Source organism: Thermobia domestica, chromosome 8, assembly GCF_964235325.1.
Source record: "Thermobia domestica chromosome 8, izTheDome1.hap1.1, whole genome shotgun sequence".
Taxonomy (NCBI): domain Eukaryota; kingdom Metazoa; phylum Arthropoda; class Insecta; order Zygentoma; family Lepismatidae; genus Thermobia; species Thermobia domestica.
In genome coordinates, this window is record NC_137461.1 from 285571168 (window position 1) to 285591638 (window position 20471).

The 20471-nt window shown below is 35.6% G+C and overlaps 1 protein-coding gene across 1 annotated transcript in view; it reads right to left on the minus strand.

The window, feature by feature from the left end:
- Positions 1 to 19374, minus strand: part of LOC145693668 (uncharacterized) — a 42183-nt gene extending 22809 nt beyond the window's left edge. The window contains exon 1 of the mRNA XM_081769903.1: positions 19133 to 19374. Within this exon, the coding sequence (XP_081626029.1) occupies positions 19133 to 19273 (141 nt within the window). The 5' untranslated portion in view covers positions 19274 to 19374. The remainder of the gene's footprint in view (positions 1 to 19132) is intronic.
- Between the last annotated feature and the right edge of the window lie 1097 nt (positions 19375 to 20471).

Here is a 20471-nt window from a genome sequence, read left to right on the forward strand (position 1 = left end):
CCAAAACACCCAAACTGACCAGGATGGCAGGGATATCCTTATTTAGAGTAAACAACAATCATTAGGCCTAATTGTGGTAAGAAACATTTTCTTTTTCTTTTAAAGTAAAAACGTTATAGAACACAATTCAATATATGATACCATTTTCTTTTTACGTGCTCACTATGGCTATTCCTATAGATTTTATAATTTATACTTAACTAGATTGACTTGGTGCGACCTTTGTTACAAACAAGATAAAACAGCGCTTTTAGCCGCAACCATGATTTGGCGGAATTATTCACCAGTGTTGCCAAGTCGCTAAATCTAGGGGATTTTACTTCCAAGACAGTGACAAAAAATATTTTTTCTGATTGGCTAATTTTTCGGTGATTTTTAAATGACGATTTGGTGACTTAAAAATCTAGGGGCTTTTGCGTTGTGAAGAACTTCCTCTTCTGTATTTTAGATTCAGAATATGAACAAAAGTACAGAAAATAAGGGGAAATGATTAACGAATTCAAGGATTGGTGGCGTCCTCTGGACAAAGATGTGACTACAGATTGTGTGTTATAGTAGCAATAGAAGAAAAAGAAGAATAAGAGGATATTACTGGAAACATGATACCTTCCATCAAATAACTTGCATCTGCAAATTTAAAACCGTGCATATACACAAGGAATTTTACGAATAAATTTTAGTGACTTTTCGCCTGAAATTGAAGTCATTTCATTTCTCATTTAGCGATTTTTTGAATTAACGTTTTGGCAATATTTCATTTGCCTCCCTTGCCTACCTTAGACACTAAGGCCCTTATTCAAAAACGTTCTGATGTGTGATTAGTGCCATACTAAAGAGTTCGACTAACATATGTTTCCTGCAGTAGTCAGGCCTTTAGTATGACACTAATCATACGTCAAGACGATTCTGCATAAGACCGTTAATACCTTTTTTTAAATTAATTATAAAAACAGCGAAGAATCCTAGAAACTTAGAAAGTAAATCACCTATCATCTACAAAATGTTATTAAATAAAATAATAACAGTTTTGTTAAGGTCTTCCTTGTATGCTAGCGATGTGGAAACAAAGTTGTTGACATTCTAAGTGTCTGGTATTGAAATGTCACCATTATATGAAAGGACTTGGAAATAAGTAGTTCTAATGTTGTTATATTCTTTTTATAAAAGTAAATAAATTTTAAAAAGTGTTGCATAATAGTAAGCTGTCACTTTGTGCCTGCTCTCTAACGACTCATTCTTACACGGGCTCACTTGCTTTACCTTGCCCTGACCCGGTAAAGATACAATTTTTGCTTGTTGTGGCTACGTACCAAAGGTTGATACGTTTTGTCGCATGAATAGTCATTTTTTTAAAATGGACAATTAGTTTGCAAGCATATTATCAAACTGTACACAATTATTTGGGCATCCGCCAAAAAGGTAAGCGCGGAGAATGTCTTAGGAAATCAAGCAAAGCAAGCGAAGTGAAAGATTTTTTTTTTTTTAAATTTGACGACCTATTGTAAACCTGCACTATATTACTATGCAGTCTTTCACAAAAGAAGCATTGCTATGACAGACTAGCAGCGTTCACCCCGCTTCGCTGCGGTCACCCCGGAACGCAATAAACTTTGTTACTTAGATAATTTTTACTTTTTCGCTTTCAAGTGATATGATAAAAACCATAGAAGATTGCAGTAAATGTTAACATTATATCGCCTGTCATTTATGTTAACCCGCCCCGCTTCGCTGCGGTCACCCCCGAACGCAATAAACTTTGTTACTTAGATAATTTTTACTTTTTCGCTTTCAAGTGATATGATAAAAACCATTATAACGCCTGTCATTTATGTTAACCCGCCGAGTGACACGGTCATGTGGGTTGCATATAAATACGTTTATTTTTACCTATGATGAACTAACAAAGGATTTGTGGACACCTGAATGGTCAATTATCTCAAGACACTGGTAATTGAAAATTAAAGTGATATGATAAAAACCATCTAGGGTCCAAATCCTAATAACCCCCCAAAAATGAAAGAAATTGGTTCAGCCGTATTAGCGTGATGAGCGGACAAAGGATTTGTACGTTCTCTTTTATGTATATAGATATTCCTAATCCGACACATGTGCCTAGCAAAAGATACATGGCATATTAACATCAAATACATCTCGCTCATTCACACCACGTTGACTATCATACTTGCTTGCCTTTTCTCGCCCAGGTTATAAAACTACACACTGGGTTAAGAAATAAATTCACTTATGAAAGAGAACCTACTAAAAGTAAAAATTAACTAAAATTACAGAAAGAATTCTTTTAATGTATACCTTGTATGTGTATTGGGTTCTATTCAATCTACACAAATCTAGCTATGTATGACAATGCAGAAAAAAATAATTTAATCGCCTATAAATATATTATTTAAAGTTGCGTATGCGTATATAGATCAATGCATTTCTGCAAAATGGTATGGTTTTCGATTACATTTTCAACTACTTGCTTCACTTCTCGATAAATTAATACGAGAAGGAAGAAAGGCATTAAAACATTTGAAAGGAGGAAAATGAGATGAAATCTTTAAGTTTTACGTTCCATAAAAAAATAATAAATAAAAAGACCCCTATCCACAAAATGGCTGTCGTGTCATTATTCGTATAACATCCATTTACTCTGGTTTATTTACGAAAAGGAAAACAGATTTTCACTAAAGTCTCAAGAAACGGCATGAGAGGCCTGCAGAACCCTATGCACGCCGTGTATATTACTTCTGCATTTTTATTTTATTTTATTTTTTAATACTTGGTAACCTGTCTCCATTAAGGAATTCAACGTTGTGTAGTTTTTAAGATTCCAGTGTCTTCGTCTCTTTTTTGCGCCATTGTTTCTTTTCAAAACTTCATTTTCCAAACTTTTCAATCAATTATTTGTAAACAAATATAAGAAAACATAATCCTGTATTCAGTGGCGTATTTAGGAGAGGGGCTATCGGGCTCAGGGCCCCCTCTCCCCGAAATAAATTTGTTAGTTTTTCGCATTCCACATACAACAATAATTCTTTTTAACATTTCTTAGAATTTCATTGACTTTCCATTTTCTTAATGCTCTTTGTTAAGAACTAATACTTATTTGTCAGGTTCTTTTTTCTTTCTTTCGTCCATTCTACTCTTCTGTTTCCTCTTCTTTCGTTTTTCCTTCATACTTTCGACCGTTGTTAGTTGTGATTCAAGTCGGTCGTCGTCAGTAAGAGGACCTGATAAGCGAACACCAACTCGCACGGATATCAACATAACGGGACTTTAGTTATTATAGCAAAGGGATATTTACATCGTTTAGTTATAAAGAAAGATAAATGTTTGAATCAAAGAAGATTAAGAGGAGAGAAGAACGGGAAATTAGGTGAGCCAAGAGGATGTTTCCTTTCTCTTCGATGAATAGAATAAAAGGCTAGATTCACTGCTAAATTTTTGTGATTCACCAGTCTGCAATTATTGCCATTAAAACTTCAATTTATGCATAAATTAAAATATATATTTAATTCTCAAATTCAGGTGGGCAATTGCCTCCTGCTTCTCCGTGTTGTTCATAGCCCCCCGAAACAAAATCCTAAATACGTTACTAATCTATATTAGTAGGAGTATTTTCATCAAAGAATGTTGTTGTGTCCATAACAGATTAGAACGCCTCACTAATTAGTTTTAAAATACAGTATGTGCTTAATCATTGGTCTTTTCCCAGTTTTGTTTAGCAAGTTTCGCCTCTCACGTACACGCTGAACAACAAGTTGATTGTGATTTTATCTGATTGTATAATGTCAGTGACCAAAATGAACTATGCTATTGCACGCCCTTTACAAATCTACTCTCTACTGTGTTTTCTACCAATCAGAACTTCTCACATGCTGTAATCATGTGCTCTTCACCGACATTTATCGATAACCTTTACATTTTTAATCCTATTTCGGAGGACTTTAGGTAGAAATCTGTTTGTCTGCCAGATTTTTAGCCGAAAAATAAAGTAATCATTTTACAATCTTTGGTCAACAGTGTTGCCAGTTTCAGCTTCTGCAGTTGACGTTATACTTTTTAAATAAATACAGTATATTGTATCATCAACAAATTCAATTTCTTGTGCCAGTGACTTATTTTGTCTTCTTTATAATTATGGTTTAACATTCGATAATGGATCAGGTTTATGCACACGAGACAGAAGTTATCATCACATGCTTGGACATGTAGCTACTGATAGAGGTTCAACTTTGTTTAGCTGCTTCATAGTACAGAAAGCACTCCTTTACGTTAGATACAAAAATACGATTTTACAAAAGTAAATAAGATTAAACAGAAGTGTTACTTCTGACCTTTAAAAGCAGGGATTTTGTATGACATAATTCAGAATAATATGGATGGGCATGGGCGCAGCAAAGAGGGTGGTTGACCCCCTGAATTTTCTATAAATCTCAGTTTGAAACGTGCCCAGTTCGGTAGCTACGGCCAAGTTCATCAAGAGAAATAACCTATAAGAAATACTGTGTTTACTAATTACATGCATTACTTTTATTTTTGATTTTTCTGCTAACCTTAACTTAGCCCGACTGCCGACTATGATATCTATTTCAAATGACAAGAAGCAATAGTTCTCAAAGTTGGGTCCGCGGAACCTAGCCAGGCTAAAAATTGAAATGTGTTGTAATAAAATGGAACTCATAGCTGTTATGCAAGAAGCATTTTTTTCAGTTACTAAAAAGAAAGCAATTAAAATTATACCTACGTTTTTAAATTTAAGTGTTTTCCTACTTTACTAAATTTCTGCCCTGTGAGTATGAAAAGTTATCTGAAAAGGTATTGGAACATTTGATGCCTTTCCCTAGCACTTACTTACGTGCGTACACCTTTTTTGCTCTTCACATTATTAAAACCTTAAAGTGAAATCGTCTTAAGAGTCTTCACTACAGAGAAATTAAACTATCGCTAATTTTAGAGTTTTTCTCTAATACCTTCAAAACAAATAAAAATATTAGAAAAGCAGAAACGTAGTGAACTAGACAATACGATTTTGCATGTGATTCCGTTATCACAACTCATCTATCTGCTTTCGATTTGCAACTGTACATAGATTTAGCATTTTTTGCGGGTTCTGTAAATAGCGGCATACCAAAAGCAGATAGGTGAATTGTGGTAAAGGTATCACATGCAAAATCGTATTGTCTAGTTCACTACGTTTCTGTTTTTCTAATATTTTTATTTGTTTTGAAGGTATTAGAGAAAAACTCTAAAGTTAGCGGTAGTTTAATTTCGCTGTAGTGAAGACCCTTAATGTGGAATCGGACCTAAGATTGATGGTGATAAAACTTATTCCAGATTTCAATGCAATTATGAAAAAAAAAAAAAAAAGAATTTCACTCCTCACATTAGTGACCCCACATTTGAGAACATCATTTAAGATGTGGATTTCCTTCTTTTTTTTATGATTATCAGTCTTGAAAGTTACTGTATTTTCAATTGAGATTTCGTTCACTAGGAAACAATCATGTATTTTTAGAATAAATTAATTATTGCATTATTTTTCTTGATCTTTTTCTTGTCAGTGGTAATTCTGACTAATATATATATATATATATATATATATATATATATATATATATATATATATATATATATATATATATATATATATATATATATATATATTAATACCACGTGAAATTTCAGATAGCATTTCAAGGGGGTCCGCAGATCACTATCCAAATGAACAAAAGGTTCGCGTTATCGGAAAGTTTGAGAACCATTGACTTAAAGGATTACAGTATTTCCTTATTTTAGTAACATACTTTTCTAAAGCGCTAAAAAAAAGTAATAGTCCGACTAGTTAATGCACTTAATTTATCATTTTGTTCACTGCCCTTAATTTGCACAAGCACGAGCCGCCATTGAAATACCAGAAAAAGTAGTTAAACAGCACTGGAGTAGATAGGAATGGCAAAGATTAAAGGTCTTGATATTATTTAAGAAGCATCACGCCATATACTACACTATTATTTTTACATTTATCAATTTTTCACGATTAAATTGGCAATTAATTTATTTGTGCAATCAATAGTTTAGTCAAGGATTGATTACGACAATGCTTAGATAACGACTTAATTGTACAAAGAAAATTTAAAAAATAGCTCTATTAAGATAAGTAATAAATTAAGACTACGGGATCAGATTTCAATCTGCACTTGAATCAAGGTTTGACTGACTCAGATCTATATTCAGAATATGGTTATCTCTGGATTGGTCTGTTGAGGACATTATGAATCAGTTATGAATCCAGGGGATACTTTAGGAGGGGACAAGTCTTCTCCGAAGATTGAAAACCCCAATTAATGATACGGAAGATGCATTAATTTTCTTATATGTCTAATTACATGTACGAGGGCCATCCAGAAACAAAAGGATCATTTTGAAGTGAAACACAAACTACAGTCTTTCTGTCTCAACTGTGCCCTTGCTGGCGCTGCTGTCGATAGAGGAAGAATAAGTTGCTGCGGCCGAGATCTTTCAATTGTTGGATGCGGAAGCGTTGCCACAATGAATTATTCCATGGACTTCGCTGTCCTCTGTCTTGTTAGCCACTATAAGTAGCCTACGATCTTCATTCGTCAAGACCAAACGATTAAATGACAAATTGGCAACACAGCTGAGGTCATTCACTTCTTTTCGCTACGGAAAGGGAGGGTTTCATCCGCCAGAGGGTAGGCGGGGGTGGGGCCGAAGTATAGTTCACATATTTTCCGAGGGTACAGGTGGAATAGACAGGCTCTACAAATGATGTGTACAAGACTTGTGTTATAGAAACTGTGAAACTCAAAGTGCAAATGTATGTAAAAGATTTATGATACAGAAACTGTAAAACACAAATGGTAAATGGAGTGTGCGAACCATTTATGGTACAGACATTGTAAAACAAACGGCAAATGATGTGTGCAAAAGATGTATGGTACAGGAACTGGAAACAAAAATGACGAATGATATATGCGAAAGTTTTACGGAACAGAAACTGAGAAACACAAACGACAAATGATGTGTGCAAAAGATTTATGGTACAGAAATTCACTATACAGATAACACAGCGTGATACCACTTTTTTTCTATACCATCTTTGTACTCTGTTCCCGCCAATGCATTCAAAGAGTCTTTAAGTTCACCAACTGAAGTACAGTGCTTCCCGGACAATCTTTCAACTTCCGCAACAAGTTGGAAATTATCACACCACCCCTCACTTGGCGGAATTCTCGATTTTGTCCTACATGTTCAGTGTTCATAACTCGATATAGTTCATGTTTATGTCCGCACTGTCTTGCCACTTGGCTCGCTCAAACTGAAAGTAGATGGAGTATGGTGGGAACTACAGTCGAATGTTCCTTCTTTCCGGAAAACACTTCCATACAAACGATAAACTCAAAGGCCCTGTTGTATGTGGTTGAACACGTGGGCAGGAACAGAGTATAATGACAATATAGAGATAACTTTCAGTAATATGAAAATATACGACTTTATAATTTAGATGCTGCTATTTTAAAAGCAGGATCCTAACTTCTAGTAATCCTTGGGCTATTGATTGAACTATGTGAGTTCATATAGTTTTGCCTTTTAGCAGCACACAATAGATATTTATATACTATTCATACTGCAGATTTTTTTTTTTTTTAATTTTTAGTAAGTTCCATTTGTTGACGATAAAATCGAATATTACCTGAAATTTTTGTGAGAACGATCTAACATTGATTCAGATTAATCTATTTTAGATTGATTGTCTCTCCGAGCTTATCTTTTTTAAAACATTATTTTCTTTTTTTTATATATATCTTCGTAGAGCATGAACTTGGTGGTCCGTGCTCTTTTGATCCGAAGTGAAGAAATCGTTGTATGAAAGGACACAAGGTTATATGTAAATGGTTTCGAAATAAAAATAGAAGCGACTTTGCCGAGTAAAGAGTTAAAATACGTGTTTAAAGTTCCGACAGCGAATTGTAGTTTACACAACATGGCGCCATGAAATGATTTGTTACATGAATAGAATTAACATTTTTAAATATAGGCCTATATCTATATATCTATACATCTATATCTATATCTATCTATCTATCTATCTATCTATCTATCTATCTATCTATCTATCTATCTATATATATATATATATATATATATATATATATATATATATATATATATATATATATATATATATATTAGGCCTGATATATATATATTAGGAGCCTGATATTAAATGTTACTAGGTGATAATTTGTTCTACTGTAGTATTCGCTCAATGTGTCCTTTCTGGATAGAAAAAAAAAGTTTCGTCAAATGATACTTCAAATTACGAATTATTGTTTTGCACGATAAAACATCACAGTGCTCCCTTGTGCCCAAAACATGTAATCACGACGTCTGACCAGTGGCGGATCCAGGGGACCAGTGGCGATCGCCCCCCTCCAGAAGAGGAAACTTTATTTTTTATATAAATAAAACCCATTCCAGAGCTTGAAGCTCTTAAAAGTAGCTCTAAGTAGCAGTATGACAACCCACAGCTTCCCCCCCAGAAGTCGATCCTGGATCCGCCCTGGTCTGAGGCACTTGGATGACAACTGCGAGGTGATCATCGGTTCAAGTCTTACTTTGAACATGTTTATTCTTATCTGCTCCGATATCTCAGCGTTCATATCTCTTTCGCAGGCACGGAGCAAGAAATTTTTTGTTGAAAGCGGTCTAACTGTAAGCTTTGGAGAGGGGATACCAATATTACAAACCACTTCGTTTATGCAATATGGTACGGCTAATATTCTGCACTCGGAAAGACGATAAGTAGGCTAATTGTAAAATACTTCCAACTACATTTTAAGGAAATAAAATGATAGAACTAGATTGTTTTTATAAGAGAAAGAACACAGATGAAGTGTAAGATTAAATTTCCATGCTACATCAATCCTTGGAAAGTGTGGAAATGCGTGTTGAGTTAGGAAGTTTTGGGGGGTTCAGGACCCATGAGACCCCCACGGGTACATTCCTACTCCATGATATGGGTAATTCAAGAGGAACCAGTAAGCCAAGTGAACTCAAGAAAAATAATGTAAAAATATGAAAGTTATCGTTCCTCACGAGACTAGACGAGACGATAAATAAGTTTTTTTTGTATCTCTTTTCGTGAATTTTGTAGAAGTCTAATTTTAAAGAATTATTTCTAGTCTCATTTTGTAAAATTACGTGCAAAATTTTTCCTGGTGTTTTTTTTCTTAAGAGTCTTCATCCCGGCAAAATTAAAATACGGTACCGCCAATTTTACAGTAATTATGTGATATCTTCAAATAGATAAAAGATAATTGAAATATGGAACAAGAGCGCACTAGACAATATTATTTTGCGTGAGGTACCGTTATCACAAGTCACCTAGTGGCTTTCCGTTTTCAGCTGTTTAGAAACGCGAAAATAAATGCTCGAGCTCAAAATGGCTCGAAATCGAAAGCAGATAAGTGAGTCGTGTTTCTCATGTAAAATAATATTGTCTAGGGCGCTCTTGTTCCACATTTCGATTATCTTTTTATCTATTTGAAGATATCACATAATTACTGTAAAATTAGCGGTATTTTAATTTCGCCGGGATAAAGACTCTTAATGTCATCTAGAAGTAATCAGAATCCTTCCATGTCACAGGCCCACGTATTTTGCAATACAACAACATTTACACCATATTTATAATAGTTGGAATATATTATATAGTGACTTGTGCTTCTTTTAACGTTGATAAATGTTTTTCATTATGTTCGTACAATCCCTTTATCAATCTATAATTTTTATACTATAAACCAAGTCACACTAAAACAGTGTTTGATATCTACGGCTTGAGTGAACTAGTGTTGTCCATGAGACTCGATTCGTTTCGAATTTGAAAATATTCTTTTCGTCCAGTTTCTGAGACGAGATATATATATATATGTCGTCTCCTGGACAACAATAATGAAAGCCACAGAGAAAATTGGCAAACACTTATGCTTTCGGTGTGCTTGGTTACAGGTTCGATTCTTGCTTGAAGTATTCGGTTCAGAAAATATCAAAATAGGATGAAACTACGTATAGGAACTCCTACTGGAAATCGAATCCGGATATCTCATCAAATGTGAAAATGCTAACTAATGTTGTCCTCGAGACGAGATTTGAGTCTGTGTTGTTCAAGAAGTCGTAAAATTGCTATCTTGTCTCGAAAAGCTTGTTTCTATTGTAAGACCTCTGCATCGTCTCGCATCTTGTCATGAAAATTCTGTATCGCCTCGTATCTTGTCATGAAAATTCTGTATCGCCTCGTATCTTGTCATGAATATTCTATATCGCCTCGTATCTTGTAATTAAAATTCTGTATAGCCTTGTATCTTGTCATAACAATTCTGTATCGCCTTGTATCTTGTAATGAAAATTCTTTATCGCCTCGTATCTTGTAATGAAAATTCTTTATCGCCTCGTATCTTGTAATGAAAATTCTTTATCGCCTCGTATCTTGTAATGAAAATTCTGTACCGCCTTGTATCTTGTCATGAATATTCTGTATAGCCTTGTATCTTGTCATAAAAATTCTGTATCGCCTTGTATCTTGTCATGAATATTCTATATCGCATCGTATCTTGTAATGAAAATTCTGTATCGCCTCGTGAACAACAATGATGTTAATGATATACACATTTTCAGAGATTCAAGTTGTCCTACTTTTCCTACTTTTTAGTAAAAAAGTAGGAAGAGTTATACTTCCTCTAACTGTATTGTAATACCACCCACGAGTAACAGATGAAATTTTAGCTTTGACATAAACCAGATTCAAGACTGTTTCTCAACATCTCTATTAGGAACTCTCAGGAGACACATGAAATAGAATATTCTTATTCAGTCGTGTGCAATTGGAAGGAGAGTTCCACAGGGATGTTATCTCTCGCTAACATTATTGAATACATATCTGGAAGTGATAAAAGACCCTACATATTTAATGAGGTCGGCATTTGGTACGCTTTGGAGATGATATGGCGCTCGTTGCGAAGTTTGAAAAAGAAATCAGTAAGATGTTAGAAAACTTGAGGAAGGGGTCTGAAGAATATGGAGTGAAAGTAAATGTAAGAAAGACAAAAGCCATAGTGATTAGAATGAAGTGTCCTGTGTCAAATATAGAAATAGGAGGGGAGAAAATAAAACAAGTGACTAGTTTTCGATACCTGGATAGTATTATTAGTAATGATATCAAGTGTGAACATGAAATAAAAGCAATGATATGAATGGTGAGCAAGTCTTTAGGAGCAAGAAAAGTCTATTTTGTTGGACCTTGAATACAGTTGAGAAAAAGACTCGTAAGAAATGCTTCATGTGGAGTATTGTACTGTATGGGTCAGAAACATGGACATTACACAAAAATGATGAGAAAGGACTGGAAGCTTTTGAAATGTGAGTGTGGAGAAGAATGGTGAGAACTAGACAGGTCGAGCGGAGAGAGGGTCTTAGAAATGGTGAGTGAAGAAAGAACAATTTTAGATATTATTAAAAAGAGGAAGAGAAACTGGCTGGGACATTGGCTAGGAAGAAAGTGTATCATGTGGGAAATGGTAGAGGATATGGTGGCAGGAAAGAAAGGGAGGGGGCAAAGAAGACTATAATAAATGGACAATATCAAAACAAAAAAATCATACATGAAGACGAAGAGGTTAGCGGAAGACCGTGGAGCATGGAAGCATGGACCATGTCAGCTGCGGCAAGTGACCTACCAATAATGGCAGAATACCTATAATGATGATGTTAAAAAATTACATTTTTGATCTGTGGTAAGGTACCTAATCTTCAACCTACTGGATGTAGCAGCTTTTAGAATTAAAGAAGTAGGGATAATGCTGTTACGCACTACTCTCTTCAGTTAAAGATCAATTAGTGTTAACGCAAAGTGTATGTGTTCTGATAGTTTTCATTTCTGAATCGTAAGTTCAATCCGTTATTCCGAATAGCCCACAACTCACGTTGCTTTTAACAGTAGGCCTAAATAAAGGACATTGTATCACGTGTGGCACAAATAGTTCCAACGTTCGTGCCATGTGTCACGTCTAATCGAATTTTCTCCGTATATCTCAGAACAGAAAATCTATTCTTGCGTTGAAACTCACATATTTCAAAATTTATAGGCTCTAATGTTTAATACTCATAATCAAAATTCGGACTGAAAAGAACTATCTATTAAGGTTATGTCTTAATAATATAATTATAAAATTTACTGGATATAAAAAAGAAAGAAAACATGGTGTGGACGGTATTCATTCAACTGCCTTAAAACACAATTTGAGCGACTAAGATCTCAAAATGTACGTATATCTTAACCTTTTGACCTGACACAGTTTCCTGAAACCGCAAGTGACCCACAAGATGATAAAGACAGAGAAAACGTCCATAAAAGCCATTCAGTTTTGTCTGTGACGTTTAAGAGTACAAGTAAATATTTATATATTTTCTAATTACTGAAAAGTTTATTTACTACACTGTACGATAAAGGATTATGACAAATAGTATCCGTTATATGTGTCACAAAAGATAACTATAGCTCGTTTGTCAATCAGCTCATTTTACGATATACCCAAGAATCATTTAGGCAGTGTATTTATTAGGAACAAGCATGTTGCATTTATAATATTGTTATATTTATAAACATACCTTTCGTTAGCTCTCCATATGGTAACCCTTGAGTTAAAATCATTTATTTAATTATTTATTGCCATAGACAGCTAGAGCGATTATTTCTAATGAGTTCATTAATGGAGTCAATAAGTTAACATCACGAGTAACGGTGACTAACCATATGCCGTTTAAAATTTATAACACACCCTAGCTTTTATGCAACCTGCCCAGTAGGAACAAAATGTTGGTTGCCTATAATAAAGGTATATACACATTTTCTTTTTGCAATTATCTTGACTGAGGTCGTTAATGGAATCAATCCGTTAACACTTTCACTGGTAAAAGTGGCTATTCATATTCCGTTCAACACACCCTACCTTCTATGCAACCTGTACAGTAGCAAAGAAATGTTGGTTGCCTATAATATAAGGATAAGTAGATTTTCTTATTGTTATTATCTCCAGCGTGTTCCTTAATAGAGTCAATCCGTTAATGTGTTCACGTTGTAACGGTGGCTATTCATATCCCGTTTAAAATCTATAACACACTAGCTTCTATGCAATCTGCACAGTAGCAAAGAAATGTTGGTTGCCTATAATACAAAGATAAGTAGCTTTTCTTATTGCTATTATCTCCAGCGAGTTCCTTAATAGAGTCAATCCGTTAATGTATTCACGTTGTAACGGTGGCTATTCATATCCCGTTTAAAATCTATAACACAGTAGCTTCTATGCAATCTGCACAGTAGCAAAGAAATGTTGGTTGCCTATAATACAAGGATAAGTAGCTTTTCTTATTGCTATTATCTCCAGCGAGTTCCTTAATAGAGTCAATCCGTTAATGTATTCACGTGTAACGGTGTTTATTCATATCCCGTTTAAAATCTATAACACACTAGCTTCTATGCAACCTGCCCAGTAGCAACGAAATGTTAGTTGCCTACAATGCAAGGATAAGTAGCTCTTCTTATTGCAATTATCTCATCCGAGTCCTTTACTGGATTCAATCCGTTACCATCTTCACCGGTAACGGTGGTGTCCATATCCCATGTGCTGGGGTTAGAATTCTTTTCAGGTTAAAAGCAAACAAATTTCATGTTAACAGATATTTTTTGACTAAACATAAAAAAATATTGGTGAGGTTAGAACTTCGCATATTTGAGGTATGACAGCGTATATAAAACCTAGAGCAATGGTTCCTAACCTGAGGGTACACCCCTGGTGGAAGCGATGAAGAGCGAGCAAGGAAGCACAAGCCATGACAGGAATAAAACGTGAAATTATGAATAAAACGGAACTTACAATAAGCATTTACACTTTAGCATATTTCAAAATGCTACATGTTTCACATTTTTTTAAAAAATATTCCTTTTCAAGATTTCTACTTTATTCAAAACTAAATAATTATGCAAATTAAAACCTTTTTACAGAATTATCAAAAATGAGAACAAAATACTATTTCAGTGTATAGGATGGAGTTCAAAAACTCATCAAGTAAAAGCAAAGGAAGCGTTCAGTGTAATGGTTGACATTGGTTTTCCTCCACGAGCTTCTTAATAATGTGAATCGATTGCTGAAATCTGCTTCTTCTCTGGTGATCAAGGTTAAAATATGAAACGATTGATTTATACCACTTCCGATTTGAAATGAAATGAAATCTTTAAGTTTAACGTCCCACGATTATGCCGGCTAGAATAAAGCAGACGGTGATGAGAAATGAAAGAAATGGTGGAATGAAGAAAGGGGGAGGAAACGGGAGGACCTCGAGAAAACCCACGTACACGATGTTTGTCCACCATAAAGTTCACTTGGTGTGAGCTCGGATCGAACCAAGGATCCCATGCAACAGAGATGAATGCTCTACCACTGAGCAACCACGGTCGTTTACACTTCCGGGGATTGTGAAAGATTTGGGACCTACTCTAGGGATGGTGAATCGATTGCAAACAAACATTTCTTAATATCTTTCACCATTTTTGGTCTATGGAAATCAATACTCAAACCGGAAGTACTAGTAAATTTGAACCATTTCCAGTGTTGTACAGTAATGTAGGTGGTGATGTTATGTTCTCTTGAGACGCTGAAACGATTAAAAAAGTGTTTGTTTCTATTACTGTTTCCGTTCTATAGCGACGAACATTGAAACCGGAAATGGTTGATTTCTACCACCTTTGGATTGAATAGAATATCGACGGAGAAGATGGAATTTATCTCTGAATTAATGACAAGAAACAGCTCCTCGACATCATTTACCGTTTTTGCTCTATGAAAATCAGTATTGGAACCCGAAGTAGTAGTGAATTTCAACCACTTCCGGTTTTAGCAGAGTGTTGCAGGTGATCACGATATGCTCTCTTGGGACGCTAAACCTATTGCAAAATAATTTGTTGCTGTCTACTACTATTTTTGTGTTACCGTCACTCAAAAAAGTTGAAACCGGAATTGGCTAATTTCAACCATTTTCGGTTTGAATAGAGGATTACAGGAGGACAGGAAACCTATTCTTGAAACATTGAATCGTTTGCAAAAATCTATTACCGTTTATGTGTGCTACCTGCCGGCAAGCAGAAAAACAGATGGATAAGAATAGCCGTTCTATAGGGTTTCCGACACTTCATATACACAGCATAGGTTGAAACTCTGATAAGAAATTGGGGAAAAAACCCAGATTAGATAATTAATGACATCTTGATGGGATAAGGAGGTCCGCGGTGCCTCAGTGGTAGAGTGTTCACCTTTGGTCTGTGGGATTCCTGGTTCGATCCCAGCTCGCGCCAAGTGAGATTTGTGGTGGACAAACACCGTGTGCGTGGGTTTTCCTGGGGTTCTCCCGTTTCCTCCCACTGTCTTAATTCCACCATTTCATTCATTTCTCATCATTATTGCCTGCTTTAGCTTACCGGCATGACCGTTGGACGCAAAACTGACAGATTTCATGTCATTTTTATTTCATTTTATGGGATAAGAAAATGGGAAAAAGCGAGAGAATCCCGAGAAATCCCACAGTTTAAAAAATGAATGACACCTTCAGCACTGTAATACTATCAGAAATAGGGGCGACCGCCGTGGCTCAGTGGTGCAGCGTTCACCTCTGGTGTATGGGGTCCCGGGTTCAAACGCTGTTCCCGCTAAGTGAATTTTGTGATAGACAAACACCATGTGCGTGGGTTTCTTTGGGGTTCTCCCGTTTCCTCTCATTTTCTTCATGCCACCATTTCATTCATTTCTCATCATCACCGTCTCCTTTAGCGTAGCCGGCATAAACGTGAGGCGTAAAACAAACAAACAAACAAAAACAAAAAAAAAAATCAGAAATACTGCACAATAAAGTTTGCATTAAATAGCAACATTTTGTCAATGATGATTAAATGTTGTCTTCTGACATTTATAAACAGTGTGTGTCTGTATTGTTTTAAGTCTTAGTGACTCATGTGTCTGCAAAAATTCAGCTTAAAAGCATTACAAAAAAAAAAAAAAAAAAAAAAAGAAAGAAAAGAAAAGAAAAGAAAAAAAGCTTCCAGTAATGTGACGGAAATTTATATGCAATCCGTATTTGATAAAGAAAAAAGAAACAAATAAGAGTTAACCAAGTAAAAATAAACTTGTCAACAACCTAACGTCAGGATCGATTGTTTGTTTGTTAGCAGTGCCTCATTCCACTCGCGTCTCTGGCATGTAAAATTTTGGGGAAACATCAAAGAAAGTAATTTAAATGTTACTATCTAGCGTAACCTGTTTATTATGTTCGATTCAATTTCCTTTCTGCTTACCTTCAGAGACCTTCTGAGGTATATCAAGAACTCTGTTATAATTGTTTCACAGCCTGAATATTATATGACAAATAAATATAATTATTATTATTTATGTTATTCTGTCGTTAGTAAATGAATTAAATTAAAATAAACTATTGAATATTTTGTACTTCAAAATATTGGGGGGACGCGTCCCCCTCGTCCCCTTGCCAGAGACGCCCGTGTCTCATTCCCTTATTTAACAGAGCCACCGTGACTCAGTTACTTGTACAGCGTTCAACTCTGGTACGAGAAACTCTCGTTCGATCCCAGCAGCACACGTAAGTTGGTGCTGGATAGCATTGTGTCCGTTGGGTTTACAAATAGTTCTCCTGTTTCTCACACATTTTCATTCCACCAGGCTAAATAGGACATTCTATAGGATCGAACCAGGGACCCTTCACACCAGATATAGGCACAATAACCTTGCTCTTTTATTTTTCCTACAGATACAGAATATGAGTAAAAAAAATGTTATTCCACGCTGGGATCTTGCTTATGTGTATTTTTTTTAAGGGGGGACAAACCGATTTTTTAAGGAAAAGAGAACTATGTCGTTATTCCAATGAAGTCCTATTTTTTTTTTTTTTTTTTTTTTTTAAGAAAGTGGACAAATAATAAGCACTATATTCAGCATTTTAAGCAATAGTATAACCAGTGGTGTATTTACGATTTTGTTTCAGGGGGGGGGGCTTTGCTAGCTTTCGGGAGGACTTTGCCTGAAAATGTGAAAATTCTGCAAGATATTTCATATACTTTAGTATAGTAAGTAAGATTTCGGGGGGCTTAAGCCCGGAAGCGCACTGAGTATAACTAATATAGTGCGAAATAGGCAAAAACTGAACAAAATACGGCACTGAGTATAACTAATATAATGCAAAATAGGCAAAAACTGAACAAAATACGGCACTAAGTATAATTAATATAATGCAAAATAGGCAAAAACTGAACAAAATACGGCACTGAGTATAACTAATATAGTGCGAAATAGGCAAAAACTGAACAAAATACGGCACTGAGTATAACTAATATAGTGCGAAATAGGCAAAAACTAAACAAAAGAAACTTTGCTGAAATTGAAGCAATGACATTCATTTTTATTATCTTTCAACACTAAAAAATTTTTCTTAACATCCGGTTTCTGATAAACATGCTGATCATTTGTGTGAGTGACAATCGATACTAAATTTACTGCAAAGACATTTAGTGAGAACCAATGTCGGTTCTTTAGGCAAGCCACATCCGTAAAAAAAAAAAAAAAAAAAAAAAAAATTATCTCTACTGTATTTAAAGAGAAAATCAATAAGATGTTAGAAAACTTAAGAGTCTTCATCCCGGCGAAATTAAAATACCGCTAATTTTACAGTAATTATGTGATATCTTCAAATAGATAAAAGATAATTGAAATATGGAACAAGAGCGCCCTAGACAATATTATTTTGCGTGAGGTACCGTTATCACAAGTCACCTAGTGGCTTTCCGTTTTCAGCTGTTTAGAAACTCGAAAATAAATGCCGATTTTCAAAATGGCTCGAAATCGAAAGCTGATAAATGAGTCGTGATAACGGTATCTCATGTAAAATAATATTGTCTAGAGCGCTCTTGTTCCACATTTCGATTATATTTTATCTGTTTGAAGATATCACATAATTACTGTAAAATTAGCGGTATTTTAATTCCGCCGGGATGAAGACTCTTAAGGAAGGACTGTGAAGAATATGGGATGAAAATAAATGTGAGGAAGGAAAAATACATTGTGATTGGGACGAAGCGGTTGATGTCAAGGGGAGAAAATTCAACAGGTGACTAGTTTTTAATACTTGGGTAGTGATGATATGAAGTGTGAAAGTGAAATAAAGGCAAGAATAGGAATGCCGAAAGAAGTCTTTAGGAGGAAGAAAAGTCTATTTTGTGGGTCCTTGAATAAAGAGTTGATAAAAAAAGACTCATAAAATGCTTCGTATAAAGTATTGCACTGTATGGGTTAGAAACATGGACATTACACAAGAAATGGTTAAAAAATGACCTGAAGATTTCGAAATGCGAGTGTGGAGAAGAATGGAGAGAACTAGCTGCGTCGATCGGAAAACTAATGAGAAGGTGTTAGAAATGGTGGAGGAGAAAAGAACAATTTTAAGATATTATTTTAAAAAAGGAAAAGAAACTGGATGGGACATTGGATAAGAAGAAACTGTATCATGAAAAACGTGCTTGAAGGTATGGTGGCAGGAAAGACAGGGAGGGAGCGAAGGAGATTATAATTAATGGACGATATTAAAACAGAAAAATCGTACTTGAAGACAAAGAGCTTAGCGAAAGACCGTAGAACATAGAAACTCCTTAGTTGCGGCAAGTGACCTGCCAATAATTGCAGAATACCTATGATGATGATAATGATTATGATCTTTACAAGCTATCACTTCAGAAAATTATGCATAAATTAGTATATTAGGCAAGCATTTTTTTTCGTTTAGATTCTAGCCGTAAAATTTAATTATTTACCGATGAAATTCCCTCAAGAGCCGCCACTGAGGACAAGTCTTTTGATTGTCTTTTCACTAGAAATACTCTATTGAGGACCCAGATTGTGCATAGGCTTATCTATGATCGTACTAATTTTTCCTGGCTAGGAAAGAAGAAATAATATTATTGAAAATTATAATAGTAAGTCAACAACCACCTTACCTGGTCTATAGTAAACTCCTTTTGTTGCGGCAAAGTTGGACAGAAGTTGGTGCGCCTCGGCGTCCTGGGCGCCGAACTCACCGTCGCGATGGAAACAGCCAGGAGAAGGATCACGCAGACGTCCGTACTCTTCGACAGCATCTTGTCACTCTGAGGTTCGAACTGAGCCGCAAGTATCACAAAACTACCAACTCATGTCTTTTTACAAGCCTTGGCCTCCCAACGTATCCCTTCCCCCTCCCCTCAACAACGTCTTGACTCTCCCTCCCCACTTCCGTAACTATCACTACACACGTCGTTCATCTTCAAAGAGATTTATTTTTAAAAGTTGGAGCGCGAACTGTGTGACGCAAGTTTAGGTCAGTTCGGGCGATACAGTGAAATGAACGAAACAGGGTGGGAGGAGTTTTGGCTCGTCAATCAATTGCAGGGTTGCAAGAAGTATACTTTTTATCTAATCGGACCGATAGAATTGCTTACTACTATTGTTCAATTTCTTTTCCCATATTTTATTATTTTTAAATCAAAGTGCGTAACGGTGCACTTGTAGGGAGTGAAACAATGGTATTCGTACAACCAGAGCAAAATTACCGTACTTTGCCGTGTATAATAAATACCTTTTTGCCAACATTTCCAAGGCTCTTCGGGAGGGGGACGCTGGCTCAGTGAAAGAATATTTACCTTTGATGCGTAGCGTCCCTACTTCGATCCGCGGCCAAGTAAATTTGTGGTGGATAACATCATGTCCGTGGGTTTTCTCGAGGTACTTCCGTTTACTCCCTCATCCCCATTCCACCTATTCTTCCATCAGCATTTACTTACCTTAACCATCCGTCTCCATTAGCGTAAAGGGCATAATCGTGGGACGCTAATTCGAATTTCATTTCATTTTTCTATAAATATTTTTTAGATTTTCTTACTGAGTGTTTATGCGTTAAAACTTCTTTACGTGATGTACACTGCAACAAACCAAACTTCTTTACGTGTCGTACACTCCAACAAATCAATTTTTTTCGCATTGTACACTGCAACAAACTAAACGTCTTTGCGTGCTGTACACTCCAACAAATCATTTTTTCGCGGTGTACACTGAAACAAACCAAACTTCTTTACGTGCTGTACACTCCAACAAACCAAATTTCTTTACGTGGTGTACACTGCAACAAACCAAACTTCTTTACGTGCTGTACTCCCAACAAACCAAACTTCTTTACGTGCTGTACTCCCAACAAACCAAATTTCTTTACGTGGTATACACTGCAACAAATCAAACTTCTTTACGTACTGTACACTGTGACAGATCAAACTTCTTTACATGGTGTACATTGCAACAATCCAA